At 39.4% G+C, this 15,851-nt stretch overlaps 2 protein-coding genes across 2 annotated transcripts; one reads left to right on the top strand and one right to left on the bottom strand.

The window, feature by feature from the left end:
• The first annotated feature begins 637 nt into the window (after positions 1-637).
• On the top strand, positions 638-8,534 carry LOC139964915 (short-chain collagen C4-like). Its single transcript, XM_071966970.1, has 2 exons — positions 638-1,154; positions 6,601-8,534. Exons 1-2 carry the CDS (start codon positions 839-841, stop codon positions 7,143-7,145), a joined length of 861 nt encoding a protein of 286 aa, XP_071823071.1. The 5' UTR covers positions 638-838; the 3' UTR covers positions 7,146-8,534.
• Positions 8,325-15,648, bottom strand: LOC139964916 (fibrinogen-like protein 1). The gene is made up of 6 exons (XM_071966971.1): positions 15,489-15,648; positions 12,493-12,787; positions 10,967-11,042; positions 10,517-10,692; positions 9,483-9,747; positions 8,325-8,868 (listed from the first exon to the last, which is right to left on the bottom strand). The coding sequence occupies exons 2-6, from the start codon at positions 12,754-12,756 to the stop codon at positions 8,615-8,617; spliced, it is 1,035 nt and encodes a 344-aa protein (XP_071823072.1). The 5' UTR covers positions 12,757-12,787; positions 15,489-15,648; the 3' UTR covers positions 8,325-8,614.
• Positions 15,649-15,851: the final 203 nt, after the last annotated feature.

Below are 15,851 nucleotides of genomic sequence, written 5' to 3'. Positions count from 1 at the left end.
CTCACCCGACACAGCGACATTATCCCGCCTACGTGTCGTTGAACAATGTATGTTTTCTGGAAGTAGCTGAGTACTGTGTTAAAATAATAAATAAGGTAACTAAATAGGAGCTTAAAAAATATACTGTCCCATTTTTCCCCTTCAAAGTGATGTTACCTTTTTTTCTTCTTCTAATTTACCATATTTTTGGGGAAGTGGAAATTTCTAAAACGTGAGATTAAAAATTAAAGAATGTTTAGATGCAACTTGCAAGGCCTCAGAAGTGCCGTTTCCGGCAATCTGAGAGGCACTGTTTGCCAAAAATTTTCTTGTACGCTACGCGCCAACCGATGGTGGCGCTCCGCTTAGGTAATGTCACGGGAACTTTCGGGCACAAAAAGTTCTGCCCCACTGATCTGTACAGATCAGTGTTCTGCCCCCCAAACTGAAATGGTCCCGTGCGCCTATGCCTATTCCACTGCTTCCTGTTTATCAGTAACCATACACCCTTGAGCCGTGAAGTAGCAAGCTAATAAGAGATATACTTACAAAGTTCATATCGATTTAGCAAACCATTTTACTGTAAAACGAGAAAATGACTTTGATTTCTCGTGTCAATATCAGATGTTATACGAGATCTGAAAAGATTCATTACAAGAAATGTTTGATCAACAAGTTTACCGCCGGATATTCCTTGCGAGTTCCTGCACCCCAAAGTAAGCTTAAAAGCTACAATCTTTGTTTCTTTCGCATCAGTTTTGTTTCACATCTTTATACATTCGCTGCGAAGGATTCCCGTTTCTCGAAAACGTTTCTTTCAAAGATACTATTTCTGGAAGTCAATAATTCTGAATTTAAAATGAAGGGCTGGCAAAGTCTCCTGTGTTTGTCATTCATGTTGATGAATGTTCATACCGTTCTCTCTGATAGAGAGGGTTCGAAAGCTGATACTGCTCCCGAAGAGGATACTGAGAGGAAGGAAAAGACCGATGCCGAACAACGAGACGAACTTCTGCTCGTGATTAAGAATCTTCAGGAAGAAGTCAAATTACTCCATGAAAATGTTGATCTGTTGAGAATGAGCGATAAAGATCTTGAAGCAGATCTAAATATTACAGATCAACATACCTCAGGAGAACGGAGAATGAACAGCCGTCGGAAAAGAACAACATCAGGTAAAATTTTAAAATGTTATTTACCTAATCTACTGCAATATTTGTAACTTAGAATACGTTGGAGAGTCAAAAAACACTCTTAGAATGAGAATGACACAACATAGATCTGCGATCAAAACAAAAAAGATCAACCAACCTGTTGCAAATCATTTCAATCTCAAAAATCATTCTATTGAGAATTTGCGTGTTATTGCCATTGACCAGAACGATTCTTGGACAGATAAATCTAGGAAAGGAAAAGAAAATTTCTGGGAACTAAACCTAAAGACCACGGCACTATTCGGTTTAAACATCAGAAACGATTTGCCGTCCCAGATAAACCAAACAATTGTTTTGCAATTACGACGGGATCGGATTAAACTCATCCGACACGGATTAAAATAATCCGAATTTCTAAAACTTCTGCTCAATTCAGCAGAAATCAGTAAGTCGCTTTGACTTCACAACCATGCCGACACTCTTCTCTATAAAATAGTTGCAATTCCTGCTACTCCTTGTCACTTTCGGTGATCATGCACTGAAAAAGAGCTAGTTTTGCTCGAAAGCTCTGCAAAAACTAAACATTGGCTGTTTTACTTCCAATCACTTACTTAATTTAATTATTGTATCTCACTCGAGATCCAGCCTTTCTCTAAATGCAGCATAGTTGTCTAACAGTTTTCCCGTTATTCCTATATATATATATATATATATATATATATATATATATATATATATATATATATATATATATATATATATATATATATATATATATATATATATATATATATATATATATATATATATATATTAGTGTTTGCACGGGTTATCCGGGTACCCGGGTACCCGCCCGACGCAATACTACCCGGTTCCTAATTTATTACCCGAATCCTACGAAAAGTGTGATTTAAATTTTTTTTTTTTTTGCAAATCTACGGTTAGGCAGATTTCCCATTGACTTAGTGTGGTGTTAGGCTAAAATATGTGGTCGAAGATAACAGCAATAACGAAGGTACCCGCCCGACGCGATTCTACCCGGTTCCTAATTTATTACCCGAATCCTACGCAAAGTGTGATTTAAAAAAAAATTGGAAATCTACGGTTAGGCAGATTTCCCATTGACTTAGTGTGGTGTTAGGCTACCATGTGGTTGAAGATAACAGCAATAACGAAAGTATTCCATGGATATCTTATAACTGCGTCACAATTTCAGCTAATAAACAAATGGCTATGCTAGATTACCCCATTGACTTATTGTGGTGTTAGGCAACCATGTGGTCGAACGTAACAGCAATAATGAATGTGTTCCATGCATGGCTATCTTATAACTGCGTCACAATTTCAGCGAATAGACGGATGGTTAGGCTTTGCTAGATTTCTCATGCATTGACTTGGTGTGGTGTTAGGCTATCATGTGGAAGAAATTATTATTTATTCATTCGTTTATTTCATAAAAGGAAAGGCTGACAAGGAATTTGACGACATGTTTATGGATTATAAACGGGATAACTAAAAAATAATAATAGCAAGTGGCTTTTTACTAATCGTGCATGTATTCCAAATGCGATCAAATTGCGCGAATCGCGTAATCTCGCGGCTAATGCGAACCCTGGGCTTGCATAACAGATAGTAGTAGTAACAACTGAGCTAAAGTAAAGGGATATTTTATGGTATGATCCAATAGACGTGGAGAGCTAGCATAAGCAGCGGCGGCAGTGCGATGTTAACAACATAACTACAAATTAGTAGTAATGTTAATTATATTAAGAAATTAACAAGTTTATGACAGAAAAAGAGCAAATAGAAATTATTGAGGAAGGTTTTATACCTTACCTTACACATACGTTTTTGAACATGAAAACATTGTCAGTAGAGAAAATTAATCATTTATTATAGCATCTAATATGTAATTTCTTGAAAATCGTGATACACGAGGGTAAACAATTTTTCCCCGGGTACCCGGGTACCCGACGGGTAACGGCTCTCGGGTACCCGGTTCCCGATTTTTGGACCCGTGTAAACACTAATATATATATATATATATATATATATATATATATATATATATATATATTGTTGATTTTCTTGTATGACGTACATATATGACATCACAATAACAATATAGTGAAAATAAATTGTTATACTTCTTTAATCATTATCATCGCCTGGGGAATTTCTGTTACTATTATGTTCTGTTTGTGGTATGGTTATCGATGACGATATAAGTGCTGTTGTTGGGTGAACTTAACCATGGTAGCAAACAATAGGCAAATTAAGTGTTTCACTGACAAGTGTATATGACACACGCAGTGACAGGAAAGGGAAAGAGATTGGGAAGTGAAAGGTAGAGGGAAATGCAAAAGGAAAGGGGTTCGGGAGGGGATACTTTGATTTAGCTGAATAGTTCATAACTCCGCCAATTTCTGTATAAAGTTGATGTATCAGCAAAATATAATTCACATGATGAAGTTTTGTCTGTTCCCCTGCAGGCATGCATTGAGTCGTATGTATGTATATATATATATATATAGAGAGAGAGAGAGAGAGAGAGGTGGGTGGAGAGAGAGGTGGGTGGAGAGAGAGTACAGAGAGTCTACTCCGAAATAAAGACGAATCATAATGAATTATGTATTCTCTCTCATTAAGTCACCTTTCAATATTGGACAAGCAGGCGCTGAGCAGAGGAACTCAGAAAAATGGTTGTCTTCTTTCTATCTCTTCTCGCCGGAACTGACTTAATTTACGACAGTTATGATATACACACTGAGCGACTAACGCTGCTTCTCATGTATCGAGTAGTGAATACAAAATCTGAGTGTAATTTCATGTACAAATAAACAGTAAACTAGTGAATAACTCCGATCAACTGCGCGATATCATGCAGTGAACCTTCGAACAGCGTTTATTACTGCAGTTTTTAACCCTGCCCAACTACCACGGTACATGTGCTGCGAATTTTCCCAGGTACCTTGCCAAACAATTGTGAGCTCATCCCCTGTCTAACACCTGTTTGTTAAAAAATTTTGGCACGTTGCCAGGGAACTTTTCATGGGGTAAACTTTTTTCGTTCCCGGAATTAATTAGGTCAGTCAGTAAAGGATCGGTAAAGTTATGCGAAATGATATCTTAGACGTTCAAGAAAAGTAGTGAAATATCCCCGTTACATTTAGGTAAGTAAAACACACCTCAAGCCAACTGACTCCTCCGCATGCACACCCATGAAACACGAGGCACAGTCCATACCATACACGCATAGCACGATATCAAGGCCACTTGCTATGGCCATCTCTATGAAAGTTACCCTTGTAATCACATGTTTTAGGCCACTTGGCATGATTAACTCAATGCTAAATATTGTTTCCATGTTCTTGTAGAAAACGTAAACTCCGCAAAATACAATTAGTTGTGATTTTGTAGTTACGTGAGATCCATTATAACCGCCGAGGTGGTTAGGCTATTTGCTATACACTTAACTATGGTAGGATATTATTTTTTCTGTATTTTTGGAAATGCTAGAAAATACTTTCTTCCCCCCCCCCCCCCCGCTTAACACCAGGTGTGGTCTTACGGTATATTCATAAATGGATGCACTAGAGCCTTGTTTACATGACATTAGTTGCATTTAGTACGATATGCAAGTTTGGCGTGAATTTTTCGAAAGTGCTTTGCTCGATCTTTCGTAAAATTTGAAAGGTGTAGCCTACCGCCTTTCCGTACACAATTGGTACACAATTGATTTTCAGTTTTTTTTCTCTATACGGTCAAGTGAATAAGTTGTACATTGAGTATAAACTCATCGCGAATGCAAAAAACGATGCGGGGATTTCCAGCAGACAAATGTTTTCTTTGCGGGATTACTGAGTCAGTTGAAGGGAATCCCGCACCTTAGTGGGAACACTGAACTGAAGTCAAATTCATACGAAAGGAAACGTTTACTAACCAACATACAAACAAATATAAAAGAACGTGGAATGGCAATATTGTTCAAAACATTACCCGCGAGGCTGATTTATTACAGCAACCTTCCCGCGCTGGGCCGTGGGTGTCCGTGTGACACGTATACCCTGAAGCTTGCGAAATAGCCATTGTAAGTGGGTTGGGGACACATCATTACTCGTTGGTATTGTGACTAATTTTCTATTTTTTTTTTGTCCGATTTTTTTTTCGCCAGCCGGGCTGGATTTCCCGCAAGCATCGCGGATTTCCCGCGAACCTGGTTCGGACGGTTCGCAAGGTTTTCCAGCCCTAGTCACTCGTGCCTAATGCAATATGATGTAAACTCACCCGCTACGAAGGTTAACGGCAGTATGTGTACTAGCTAGCTGGATAGTGCATGTGTCTCGCGCGATAAAAATAGATATATATGAAACTATCAAAAGTACGATCGGGAGTTGGAAACGGAAAACAGTCATTGGTCTGGAATGCGGAACTCTGGTAATTTTTACTAAGTATGACACTGTGATGTGTTGGACATTTTGAACAGTTATGAACTGGATTTCCCCTAGTCTCAAACAGATTGTTTCTGTACGTTCGACCCTTCGGCTATGGAGCTGTTTTTTGGAGTTCCTATCGAAAATAAGTGCCGGTCGGAAAAGGCACTCAGGCAGATTGTGGCGGTCGGTAATTGAGCGTGCTGGTCGGGCCCATATATATATATATATATATATATATATATATATATATATATATATATATATATATATATATATTAATATATATATTATATTTTATATATGTTTAATATTTATTTGTTTTAGTTAGTTTCTCTGTAGCATTTTATTTGTCTAAGCTGTTGCATGGAAGTATACGATAAGTCATTTACTCTCCAACGTATTCCTATAAGTAACTAATTCATCAGGATTTCCTGTATCACTTGACATGGAGGTGAAGTTTTTACCGACCAAACATGGAGTTCAAACGAACTCCTATCCTCAAAGTCTGAGAGTCTGAAAGTGACAAAAATCAAATATTGTTCACCATAGTTGAGCTTTTGTGAATGTGGACTTTCCTTTGTGGGCTTATTTCTAAAATACTGCACGGGTGCCTGTTGGTCCTTGTTACGCCAAAAGTTAGTAGCCAGGGATGTTATCCCCGCCACGCTAAACTATGAAACGATCATATTCAACACTCCTGAAAATATCAATATCTCTATCCCAACATTACATTACTTGTCTACGCCCTTCAGATGTCCATGACAGCTAAGGTCAACAATGGCACACGTATTGCGTCAAAACAAGTCTTTCGTCGTGCATGGACAATCTGAACAAATAGCTCCCTCCCCCCCCCCTACCTATGATGCACAGTATTGTACCTTCTGTTGAAAAGAACAGACAAAGCTGATCTACATAATGTCGTAGCGAATATCAGTGACCGAACAATGAATGGACGATGAGTGACGTGCATTTCCATTCTCTTTCGATTCCGTGTGGAGTGTCACTATTTTTTCTTTATTCCTCCTTTGCAGGGAGTGGAGGGGTCTACGTAAGATGGGGGCGAGCTTTATGCCCTCCCTCTTCGGATTTGGTTTATATTGGAATTGCGGCTGGCCCACGCCATGATGAGCGTGGTGGGGGCAGTAACTACATATGTCTCTCATCATCACCCGAATATATAGATCCTTTTGCAGGTCAACAAGGTGATAGGAGCCGGATATACAGTGTTGAGTATCAGTTGGCTGATTCTCATTATGATTATCTGGACAACAGCGACGTACCCTGTGCTGTATGCAGAGCACGTGAACGCACCACTGTGTTGATGATTCCTGGAAGATATTCGTGTCCAAACGGCTGGCAAGTAGAATACAATGGCTTTATCGTAGCAGATAAGTATACATACTACCGTACCGAGTTTGTCTGTCTCGATAGGTATCCAACATCGAGATCCACACCACAAGGGGACTCCCTTAACTCGGAGATGTTTCTTGTTGAAGCCATGAAATCTCCAAACGGTGGCATATGTCCACCTTACACCGACGGGTATGAAGTAACATGTGCTGTTTGTTCCATATAGTAACATTCTGTTCATCTGTGACAACAGGCATAAACAAATGATATGCTATGTTGTTTTCCTCACAATTAGCTCTATATTCCTCTGTTTTTGATTAGATTATTTTTATTGAGATAATTAACCGTTATCCATTAATCGATTAAATTGGTTGTGCAAACTAGTCTAGCACACATTCAATTAAGAAAACAAAATTTATGGTCTCAAACGAATTACTTTAAAACAATAATCAAAGGACAAATATTGTTGGATATTATTCAATATCTTGAAAACCGCGATTGCTATGAAAACATTACAAGTTTTATTGATATTTTATTTGATACCTTTCGATTACATTGTAACATATCAAAGCTAAATTTCTGCCTAAAATGAACATTAAAACTTTCATGCAGTTCTTATGCATATTCAATTTTCGCCTGTTCTATATATACTCGTGGTTACGGAAGCATTATATGGTTAGAAGAAAAGTTTAGTTTTAGAGGTGACGGAGAGCAGCTTAGCCTTAATATTAATATTTTTCCACCGGTGCGGAAGGTTGTGATTTAGTGTAGCTCTTTTGTAATACTGCTGGAGGGAAGAAATGGTGTTCGAGGCTGGAGGAGTGGTGTTGGGTGGAGGAGGGGTGGTGTTGGGCGGAGGAGGGGTGAAGGTCAATTGCAGTATTCTTACTCTTCTAGAAACTAATATATTAACATTATCGTTCGATCAGGACTGAAAGGTTCAACCTTAAAATCCTTCATTATCAAAGCATGCATTATAAATAATAATACAATTTGTATGCGCTCGTCAAAGGTAAACATTGACCTCTGCGCATGCGTAACAAATCTCTTGTAGCAAACCTTAGACAACCCAGCGAAGACTACTGTTAAACTGTGAACTCATACTTCGTAACATTTGAAACGATTCTTCGAGAAGCAAAGTTTTAGAAATAAGTTTCATGCATGTTTAATATGAGTCTAGTCGTAATTTATGGGAGTTTATCTGCAGAATCTTGTTTTATTTTCGTCAAAAGAAAACGGATTTTGTTTGCGCATGTGTTGATGTTCGCATATACAATATTTCTGATATCGTTGGTTATTAGCGGCCTATAAGTTTGAACCCCTATACACATACGGATTAAGGTAATTTTTATAGAAGACAAATATATCATCTGATTAATGCAAAGAGAACAACAACAAAACATAATACGAATTACTACTTTTATCTTTCTTGTTACAAGCAAAATGTTCCTGTTAATGATAAATTCACCGAATATTACCATGGACAAATTTATGATTACATATTTACTTAATTTTTGGACAGCATGTGATGTCAAATCTTTTTCCTGTTCATGTGTTGACTTGATTTTGTGTTTTTTTCCAGTAATTCCAATTAAATAAATAGCAAGCAAAATTATTTAGACGTTTTGTAATTTTCGTATCATTCGTGTAGCATGAATTAATTTATGTTTTTGCTTAAGATAGCTTCCAGTCGTTTTAATCCTTTGGTCGTACCTTCATCTCTACACGTTCCAAAGAGCTGCTGAAACCACCAAAAGTCTTCCAAGTAATACCAGTGTGACCCGGTGGAGGAGTACTACATTCAAAGTAAAGACCATTCAAGTTAGACTCGTAACAGTCGTTATACCACCAACCCGCTTTGTACAGCGAAGCACAGTTTCCACTGAATGCATCGTTATCTCGGTCATACGTTGAAAACGGCTGGTAGCGATGGAAAGAAAGAGAATCACCTACATGAAACAGAAGAGAGAAAAGAAATGCAAAACCCATCATTAATCCGTATCGGGTGCGGATCAATGGGCGTGGTGGTGCTCACCCCCTCCTTCAACGAGACAAAAATAAAATAAAAGTATACGCATGGTCCTTCGGGTATAGACTATTTTCTCGAAAAGTAAATTTAATCATTTTGAACGCTTAGTAGTGGCATCTAAACGAAAGGATGACAGAACAATGATCATATAACGTGCGTTCGCAGATACTTAACAATATTGACCTTTCCAATAAAGTGTCTGATTACGAAGATGCGATCAAACCCTTAAAATCATAGACTCACCATCAATTTATAAAATTTCTTAATTCTGTTCTTTCGGCAGATTGTTATTGTTTATTACACTACACAATCATCCCACATATTGCAAAAATGACAGCCCCGGACACGACTTTTTAAACTAAGGATATCTCACTTTGACAAACGGAACAAGATCTTTCTTAGCTGTTTGAAAAGAAAAGCTGTTCATTCTCAAAGATCTTCCTCTACTGAGCTTTCCATTTCTATCAGTTATTACTATTATTATTACTTGTTTGTTCATCAATATTGTGTCAATAATATTTAATATACACGTACCTGCATCTCCTGCGCTATATACTCCAAGGAGAAGCTCATAGTCGGTATCGACATTTCCAAGGGCGAAGTAATCGTATTCTGCGAATCGATGTTGTCCGTTACAATCGTAGAGATCAATCCGAAGTGTACTCGGTCTCTGGTTTGCGAGATATTTAATCTTATCTAGTCCTAACCAATGATCGAAGCCTAAGCCGCCAAAGCCGTTACGATAAAGGTTCCAGTTTTGGTAGAAAAACAGGTCGCCGTGGGTTCGTCGCATTATATTCTATTTGAAGAAGAAATTTAGAACGAATCAGCTGTATATATATATATATATATATTAAGGAAGGAGAGCTGATACTCTACACTGGCCCGAACGGCTTCCCATAAAACCCAAATGAAACTTTGGCAAGAACGACTGTTTAGCAGATAATGTGTGACATTATACCTCCCTATAAAGCCTCCTCTCTACCAACCCTCCACCCTCTTGTCACAAGAGGCAAGCCTGACTAGAGCGGTCAGGGGTCGATCTACCGCCCCGGGCCCGGTGTTAATTTGGGGACCCAGAAAAGTTGGAGGGGCGAGAAAATATGGGATGTATCAACAGTACAAATTGAGGGCCTGGTGACGTAATCCTCCACTTAGGGCTAGAAATAATTTGAACGATCAGATCCTCTAGGAAATGTACATTTGGAAACGACTAGCAATTTAAGGATGCCAAACTTTGGAACCAATACAGATGATATTTCAAAAGCAGTATGTGTTACCACCACACCCCTCCCCCACGCCAGAGATGATTCAAATGCTTTTTCCTCACCCTGGTTTCTTCTGCTACCCCCTCGCCCCATAACGTCAGCCCCTCCAATCCCAATGGAAACTGACAAGACCTAATTTGACATTCAGGTATACCGGGAACGAAATCCGACTAAATTTTGGTAAATTGAAGTAGTTATTTCTGTAAGTGGGAGGGGAGGTGGAGGAAGGGGAGGGGATGGGATGGGGAGGTGAAAGGGGTGGGAGAGGAGGGGAGGGGAAGGAGAAGGTTGTTTTCTTACCGTCCAGCCATATCCCGGATCAGTAGTAAAGTCACAGGAAACATTGAAGGCATTTAATGACCTACTCGGCAAGATCTCATAAACTCCGTTGTACCGCTTACCGTCCTCAAAAAGCTTTTGACAGTCTGTGTAACTCTTGGAAGTCGTGGACGTGGCGTTTTCAGTGATATGTACAACTATGTAGCAAAAGAAGAGAACGTCATTATAATAATGTTAGTACAGGACGTCCCGATGAGTCGAACGGACGGAAGTAAGGATGGAGAGGAGTGAACTGTTGCGAGGTTAAAGCGGTGTTGCGAAGTCACATTGGCGTTGCAATGGAATTGCAAGATTGCAGTGGTGCTGCGCAGTGGGGTTGTAAGGTTACAGTGGTGTTACAGGTGGAGTTTGTGAGGTTACAGATCGTTAAACGAGTGAAGAAAGTAATATGTACAAATTAAGTTTACTCACAGTTTTCTTTGAATTTCTTTAAATCATCGCCGTATTCATTCGCGATTTTTTCGAAGTCGATATCATCAGGTATGGTCTGTTAGATAAAAGTCATTACAATCTTTCATTAAGGCGACTGGCAATATATCAATCCCTTCACATCGCGATATTAACGCGAAGGAGAAACGGGAACGTTACAGAATTGAAATCAGTTCAATCCCGTAAAGCTATAGAGGACTGTGTTTTAAAACAAAATGTGAAAGGACGATTGGTGAGGTGATAATGAAGCAACCCCCCCCCCCACTATAACCACCCCTTCACCCAGACATACACCCCTTCCCTCCCCGCCCTCCACACACTCTCTTCTCAATCCTCCTACACTCTACGTCGAACTATTTTGATTCACAAGCCGGTCACAGCGGAAAAAATAAAACGTATGATCATCACAACCAAAATGGAAACGGGAATTTTGAGGTGAAAGCAAATTATTGGGGCATCAGTATTTTGCCCCATATGCTAAAAATTTCCATAATTACTTTTCTGCAGGTGGAAATTTTATATCCTTGAGAATATTTCTATACATTTCTCTGTGTAGAACAGTACTTTCACATTGTCAATCACGTTAAATATTTTAGTGACCAAATGGTTTTCTTAAAACTTTTTAGCATATTTGGAGGACAGATTGATTCAAGGGCGGCGGAACCGGGGGGGCACAGGGGGCACGTACCCCCCCCCCACTTTTCCTCAGGTTAAAAATGTGCCCTTTTTCTACATAAAAATTTCTAAATAAAAAAAGAGTTTACAAAGCGAAACCCACGTCGAATTAAATATTTCGGGAAGTTTTAAATGTTTACTACCATAGGCAAAGGAGCCCAATTTGATTTGGGGGGCTGTAACGACTTGCCCGAATAATATTATCCAAATTTTTCGCGCGCTCCGCGCGCGTTTAACATGTTATGCATATCATATGTGCATATCATATAGGCATGCAAAGGTTATTACATCGCATGCCAATAACATACAATCATGTGCCGTGTTATTACACTTCCATATTGGTTAGAATTATTGGCAAAGTCGTTACAATAATAATGATCATAATAATATCACTTTAACCATTCAAAAACACATAACCCTACCCCATCCTTTCGTATTTTCACATATTTCATTTGCTTTCGTGCATGTATCGATCGCGTGTGCAGGGACTTGGACTTTATAATGATTTCACCTCATTTTGTATCCAAAGGAAACTTGTTCCTTCTTTCCCAATTTGCACATTAGATATTGCAGTGCTAGTATGCATTGTTTCCTTGAGGAGGGGGGGGGGGGGGGGCGTTGATGGAGTGATGTGTATACGCAAATAAGATAATACAATAAGAGTTATGAAGGGTGCTAAATATCAGGCTGCATCAGTCCAATCGAATTTCTGCAAAGTGCCCTTCGACGTTGCTGCCCCCCAGATTAAAAGTGCTTCCGCCGCCCTTGGATTGATTATATTCCTAAGTTTGTCAAAGCCAATAGTAAAACATGTAACGACAGCTGCCACTTACAGCATTTTTTGCTTTATCGATTAACTCCTGTGGAACTTCAAAGTCCTCCATAACCATCTTAGCGTTGACCTGAGGGTCAACAGCGTCCGAATCTACCTCTTGGTCCACAGGAGCGTCCCCTTCATCATAGATGTACATGATTGGTTCGAACTCTCTGGAGATGAAGTTGCTTAGCTCTGGCTCTTCGGGAGATGTCTCCATCACTGATGCAGTATGACTGACAGCGATAAACGCCACGAAGATAAAACTCGCTAGGTGTGTCATCTTGGAATTCCCGGCACAGCCTGGACACGAACTATTATGTTATTAGAACAAGTATGGGAGACTTAACCAATGTCCTCACAAGTTATAGAATGTCGAGAGAAATGTAACCGATTATGGGGACACATTAGTAATGAAAAATAAACTAGAGTGACTAGAATGAATAATAGACTGATAAACAGTTAATGAATAGAAATATGTTGCTTAGATCGGAATTTTAGTCCAATGGAGAGCAATTAATCAGTCACCGTTGAATTGACTACCTTAGAGCGATTACCAGTGGCGGAGAAACAGGGGGGTTGGGGGGGTTTTAACCCCCCCCCCCCCCCACTTTTTGAAGAGGGGGGGTTGGCCCACACAATCAACCCCCCCTAATTTTTGCCAGTAATGTTCTGTTATAGCCTATGTTATGTGCTCCAAATGGCATAATAAATCAAATTATTAAATTTGAAATTGTTAAAGTCATTTCAACCTTTTACCTGGTAGGCTACATCAACAATTAACGACCGAAAACCGAGTTAGAATTGACCCACACATTATTTCTAGCCCTTTCCCCACCTTGCGCATTGGAACTTGTAGCTCATAGCGCTAACTTCACCCCACAACAGACATACACAAAATGATGTTTTGTTGCTGTTGAATAGCTTTGGAACTGTACACACTTGCCAACTTCAACGAGGTGAAGGAAGGAAAAGAAAAAGAAGAAAGAGAGAAAAGGATGGGGTAGAAAATACGGCAAGAAAACGGGAAGAGAAAGAGGAACAGTGACAAAATTATTCGAATTTGTAAAGCAAACAGCAGATATCACATCATATCAGTGAGCATGAAAATGGCGTTCCACGATAAACAGCCTCCAAACCATGGGCGCAGATCCTGGTGAGGACAGCGGGACGCGTCCCCACCAACTTTTTCAGTAGTTTGGACATGATATACCGTGTCCCCACCAATTTGTCTTGACCAACAGCTGCATTTCAAGTTCCCCTGTATTGAACGTTGGCGCAGTTTGATCCAGCATTGTGCAAATGACATGCAGCAGTTCTCATTTTATTGTATTTTATCCACAGTTGTTAAATATAGGACGGAAATCGCATTTGCGGCAGTCATATTTGTTTTCTGGGAGAGGACCCCAGACCCATCGTATATAGAAAAGTCTACTTGGATTATTTGTCCCCTGATTTTCTTTCTGCAGACGCCCATGTATTTCTCCAAACTAAATTTCTAAGCCATGAGATCTAAAACTTATGGAGGTTTAGGAGCATCATTAGGTCTGGGAAGTGTTATTTCCGGCGATCTGGGAGGTATATTTGCCCCCAAAAATCGTACGCTACGCGCGAACCCATGGTCGCGCTTCGCTTTGTGTCATAGAACAGACACGCGTCCCCACCATTATCCAAGACTGATCTGCGCCCATGGTCAAAACTGTCGATGTGTGTAGTGTTCGGTTTCGGAAATATCTGGTATATTTTTATTTCCTTCAACGAAATTTTTTAGTAGCCGTCTGAATTTTCGAAAATTCCCTAACCAACATTCTTCATCATACTTCATCATACTCGTGCAATTTTGACCCGTCTGTTAGGGTTTGAAGGAGGTTTTTCTATATCGGTTGTCCATAGATGATATTTTGTGCAACATTATGGGTATGTTTTGAAATGAATTTATTCACGAGAATTGTGAATTTTCAAATTCTGAACAGTGGGGCTGACGGATATTGTGGGCCGCGATGAAGAATCACCTACAAAAGCAATGACCCACAGGATATGTGATGAAGTCGAACATGATGTGTGACTGGTGACAATCTTCAAAAAGTTTATAGATGAGAAAAAAAGTATTTGGAAAAATATTTGGTTCCCAGGCAAAAGTGTACATATGGTTGGTCAGTTTCAAGCCCGAGAAGTGCCATTTCCGGTGATCTGGGGGTACCAAAACCAGAAATTTGCTTGTACGCTACGCGCCAACCAATGGTGGCGCTCCGCTTAGATAGTAATACGCGCCCCCCGGGTTAGAAAATCCTGCATACGCCCCTGGTTAAATGCAGCTTTTCAAGGCCTGTGCAGTGCCATTTTCTGCAATCTGGGAGGCAATATTTGCCAAAAAATTCTTGTGCACTTCGCGCCAACTTATGGTGGCGCTCCACTTAGATAGTGAGCCAGCAGTTATGACTTTTTATTTCATCAATGGCCTGCAACCCCCCCCCCCCCCCCACTTCTGACAAGAAATCTCCGCCACTGGCGATTACTTGTTATACCTATAAACCAAAATCATAAGAAATTTATCACACGCGGTCCTATTTCAACAGAAGAAAGAATAATTATTCTAACGACGATAGAAAAAGCTGGAAATCCCCCTCCCACCCCACCCCCCAAAAATATCAGTTTATGGAAATATATTAGAATTCAAAAAGGAAACTTTTTCTCGACCTAAAAATGTAAATACCGCCATCTTTTCAGTCTGCTGAGGATATTCCGGGCCTGCTCAAATCTACGTTATGCAATGATAGGTTGGTGCTGTACAAGCTTTTCTATCTTTGCTATGACTTCCTACCATACTGATCGGTGAATATCTTTTTTTTTTCCTCAGATTCCTGCGCACGGTGTATATTATTCACCTAGTTAAATCAGTTCGATTTATTCGTAAATAATGAATGATAGCAACATGACCCCCTCATTCTCCGCTACCACCCTACCCTACTTCCTTGGTTCCCATTTACTAAAGGGCAATAGTATGACTTATCTTACCTTAAAAAAATCAATCGCTGGATCAACGTTTAGTTCTCTTCGCTAACTTCTGTTGAGAGCGGAAAATCTTGAATGTAAAGAATTCATCCGACGTTTGAGCGTTTTATAAGAACACATGTAGTGAATTTCCCTGTAATTACCAACATCTGCATTTAATTGGTGTTTCTTGTTTGTTCCTTACTTGCTTTAGCTTGTTTCTTAAATTTAATAAAATTTAATAAATTTAATAAAGTACCCAATCATTTAAGCCGTAGTTAAGTAAATAACTCAGCCCGTAAAATGACGCTCATTTTGATTAATTACAAACAAACTTTATTCTTTGATGGTATTTGAAGCATATGCTATACTCTACACGATTTATTT

The sequence above is a fragment of the Apostichopus japonicus genome, chromosome 23 (genome assembly GCF_037975245.1).
Source record: "Apostichopus japonicus isolate 1M-3 chromosome 23, ASM3797524v1, whole genome shotgun sequence".
NCBI classification, from domain to species: Eukaryota; Metazoa; Echinodermata; class Holothuroidea; order Aspidochirotida; family Stichopodidae; genus Apostichopus; species Apostichopus japonicus.
Note: the sequence above shows the minus strand (reverse complement) of the source record. Positions and strands in the feature narration are given on the sequence as shown.

What these genes read in the sequence shown, in the direction of transcription:
- LOC139964916 (XM_071966971.1), bottom strand. Translation starts at nt 12,756, where the DNA reads ATGACACACCTAGCGAGTTTTATCTTCGTGGCGTTTATCGCTGTCAGT. An exon ending in AAAGAAATTCAAAGAAAACT is followed by an intron (nt 10,693 to 10,966) that starts GTGAGTAAACTT and finishes TTTGCTACATAG; the next exon opens with TTGTACATATCACTGAAAAC. An exon ending in ATCCGGGATATGGCTGGACG is followed by an intron (nt 9,748 to 10,516) that starts GTAAGAAAACAA and finishes TTCTTCAAATAG; the next exon opens with AATATAATGCGACGAACCCA.
- LOC139964915 (XM_071966970.1), top strand. Translation starts at nt 839, where the DNA reads ATGAAGGGCTGGCAAAGTCTCCTGTGTTTGTCATTCATGTTGATGAAT. An exon ending in TCGGAAAAGAACAACATCAG is followed by an intron (nt 1,155 to 6,600) that starts GTAAAATTTTAA and finishes CCTCCTTTGCAG; the next exon opens with GGAGTGGAGGGGTCTACGTA.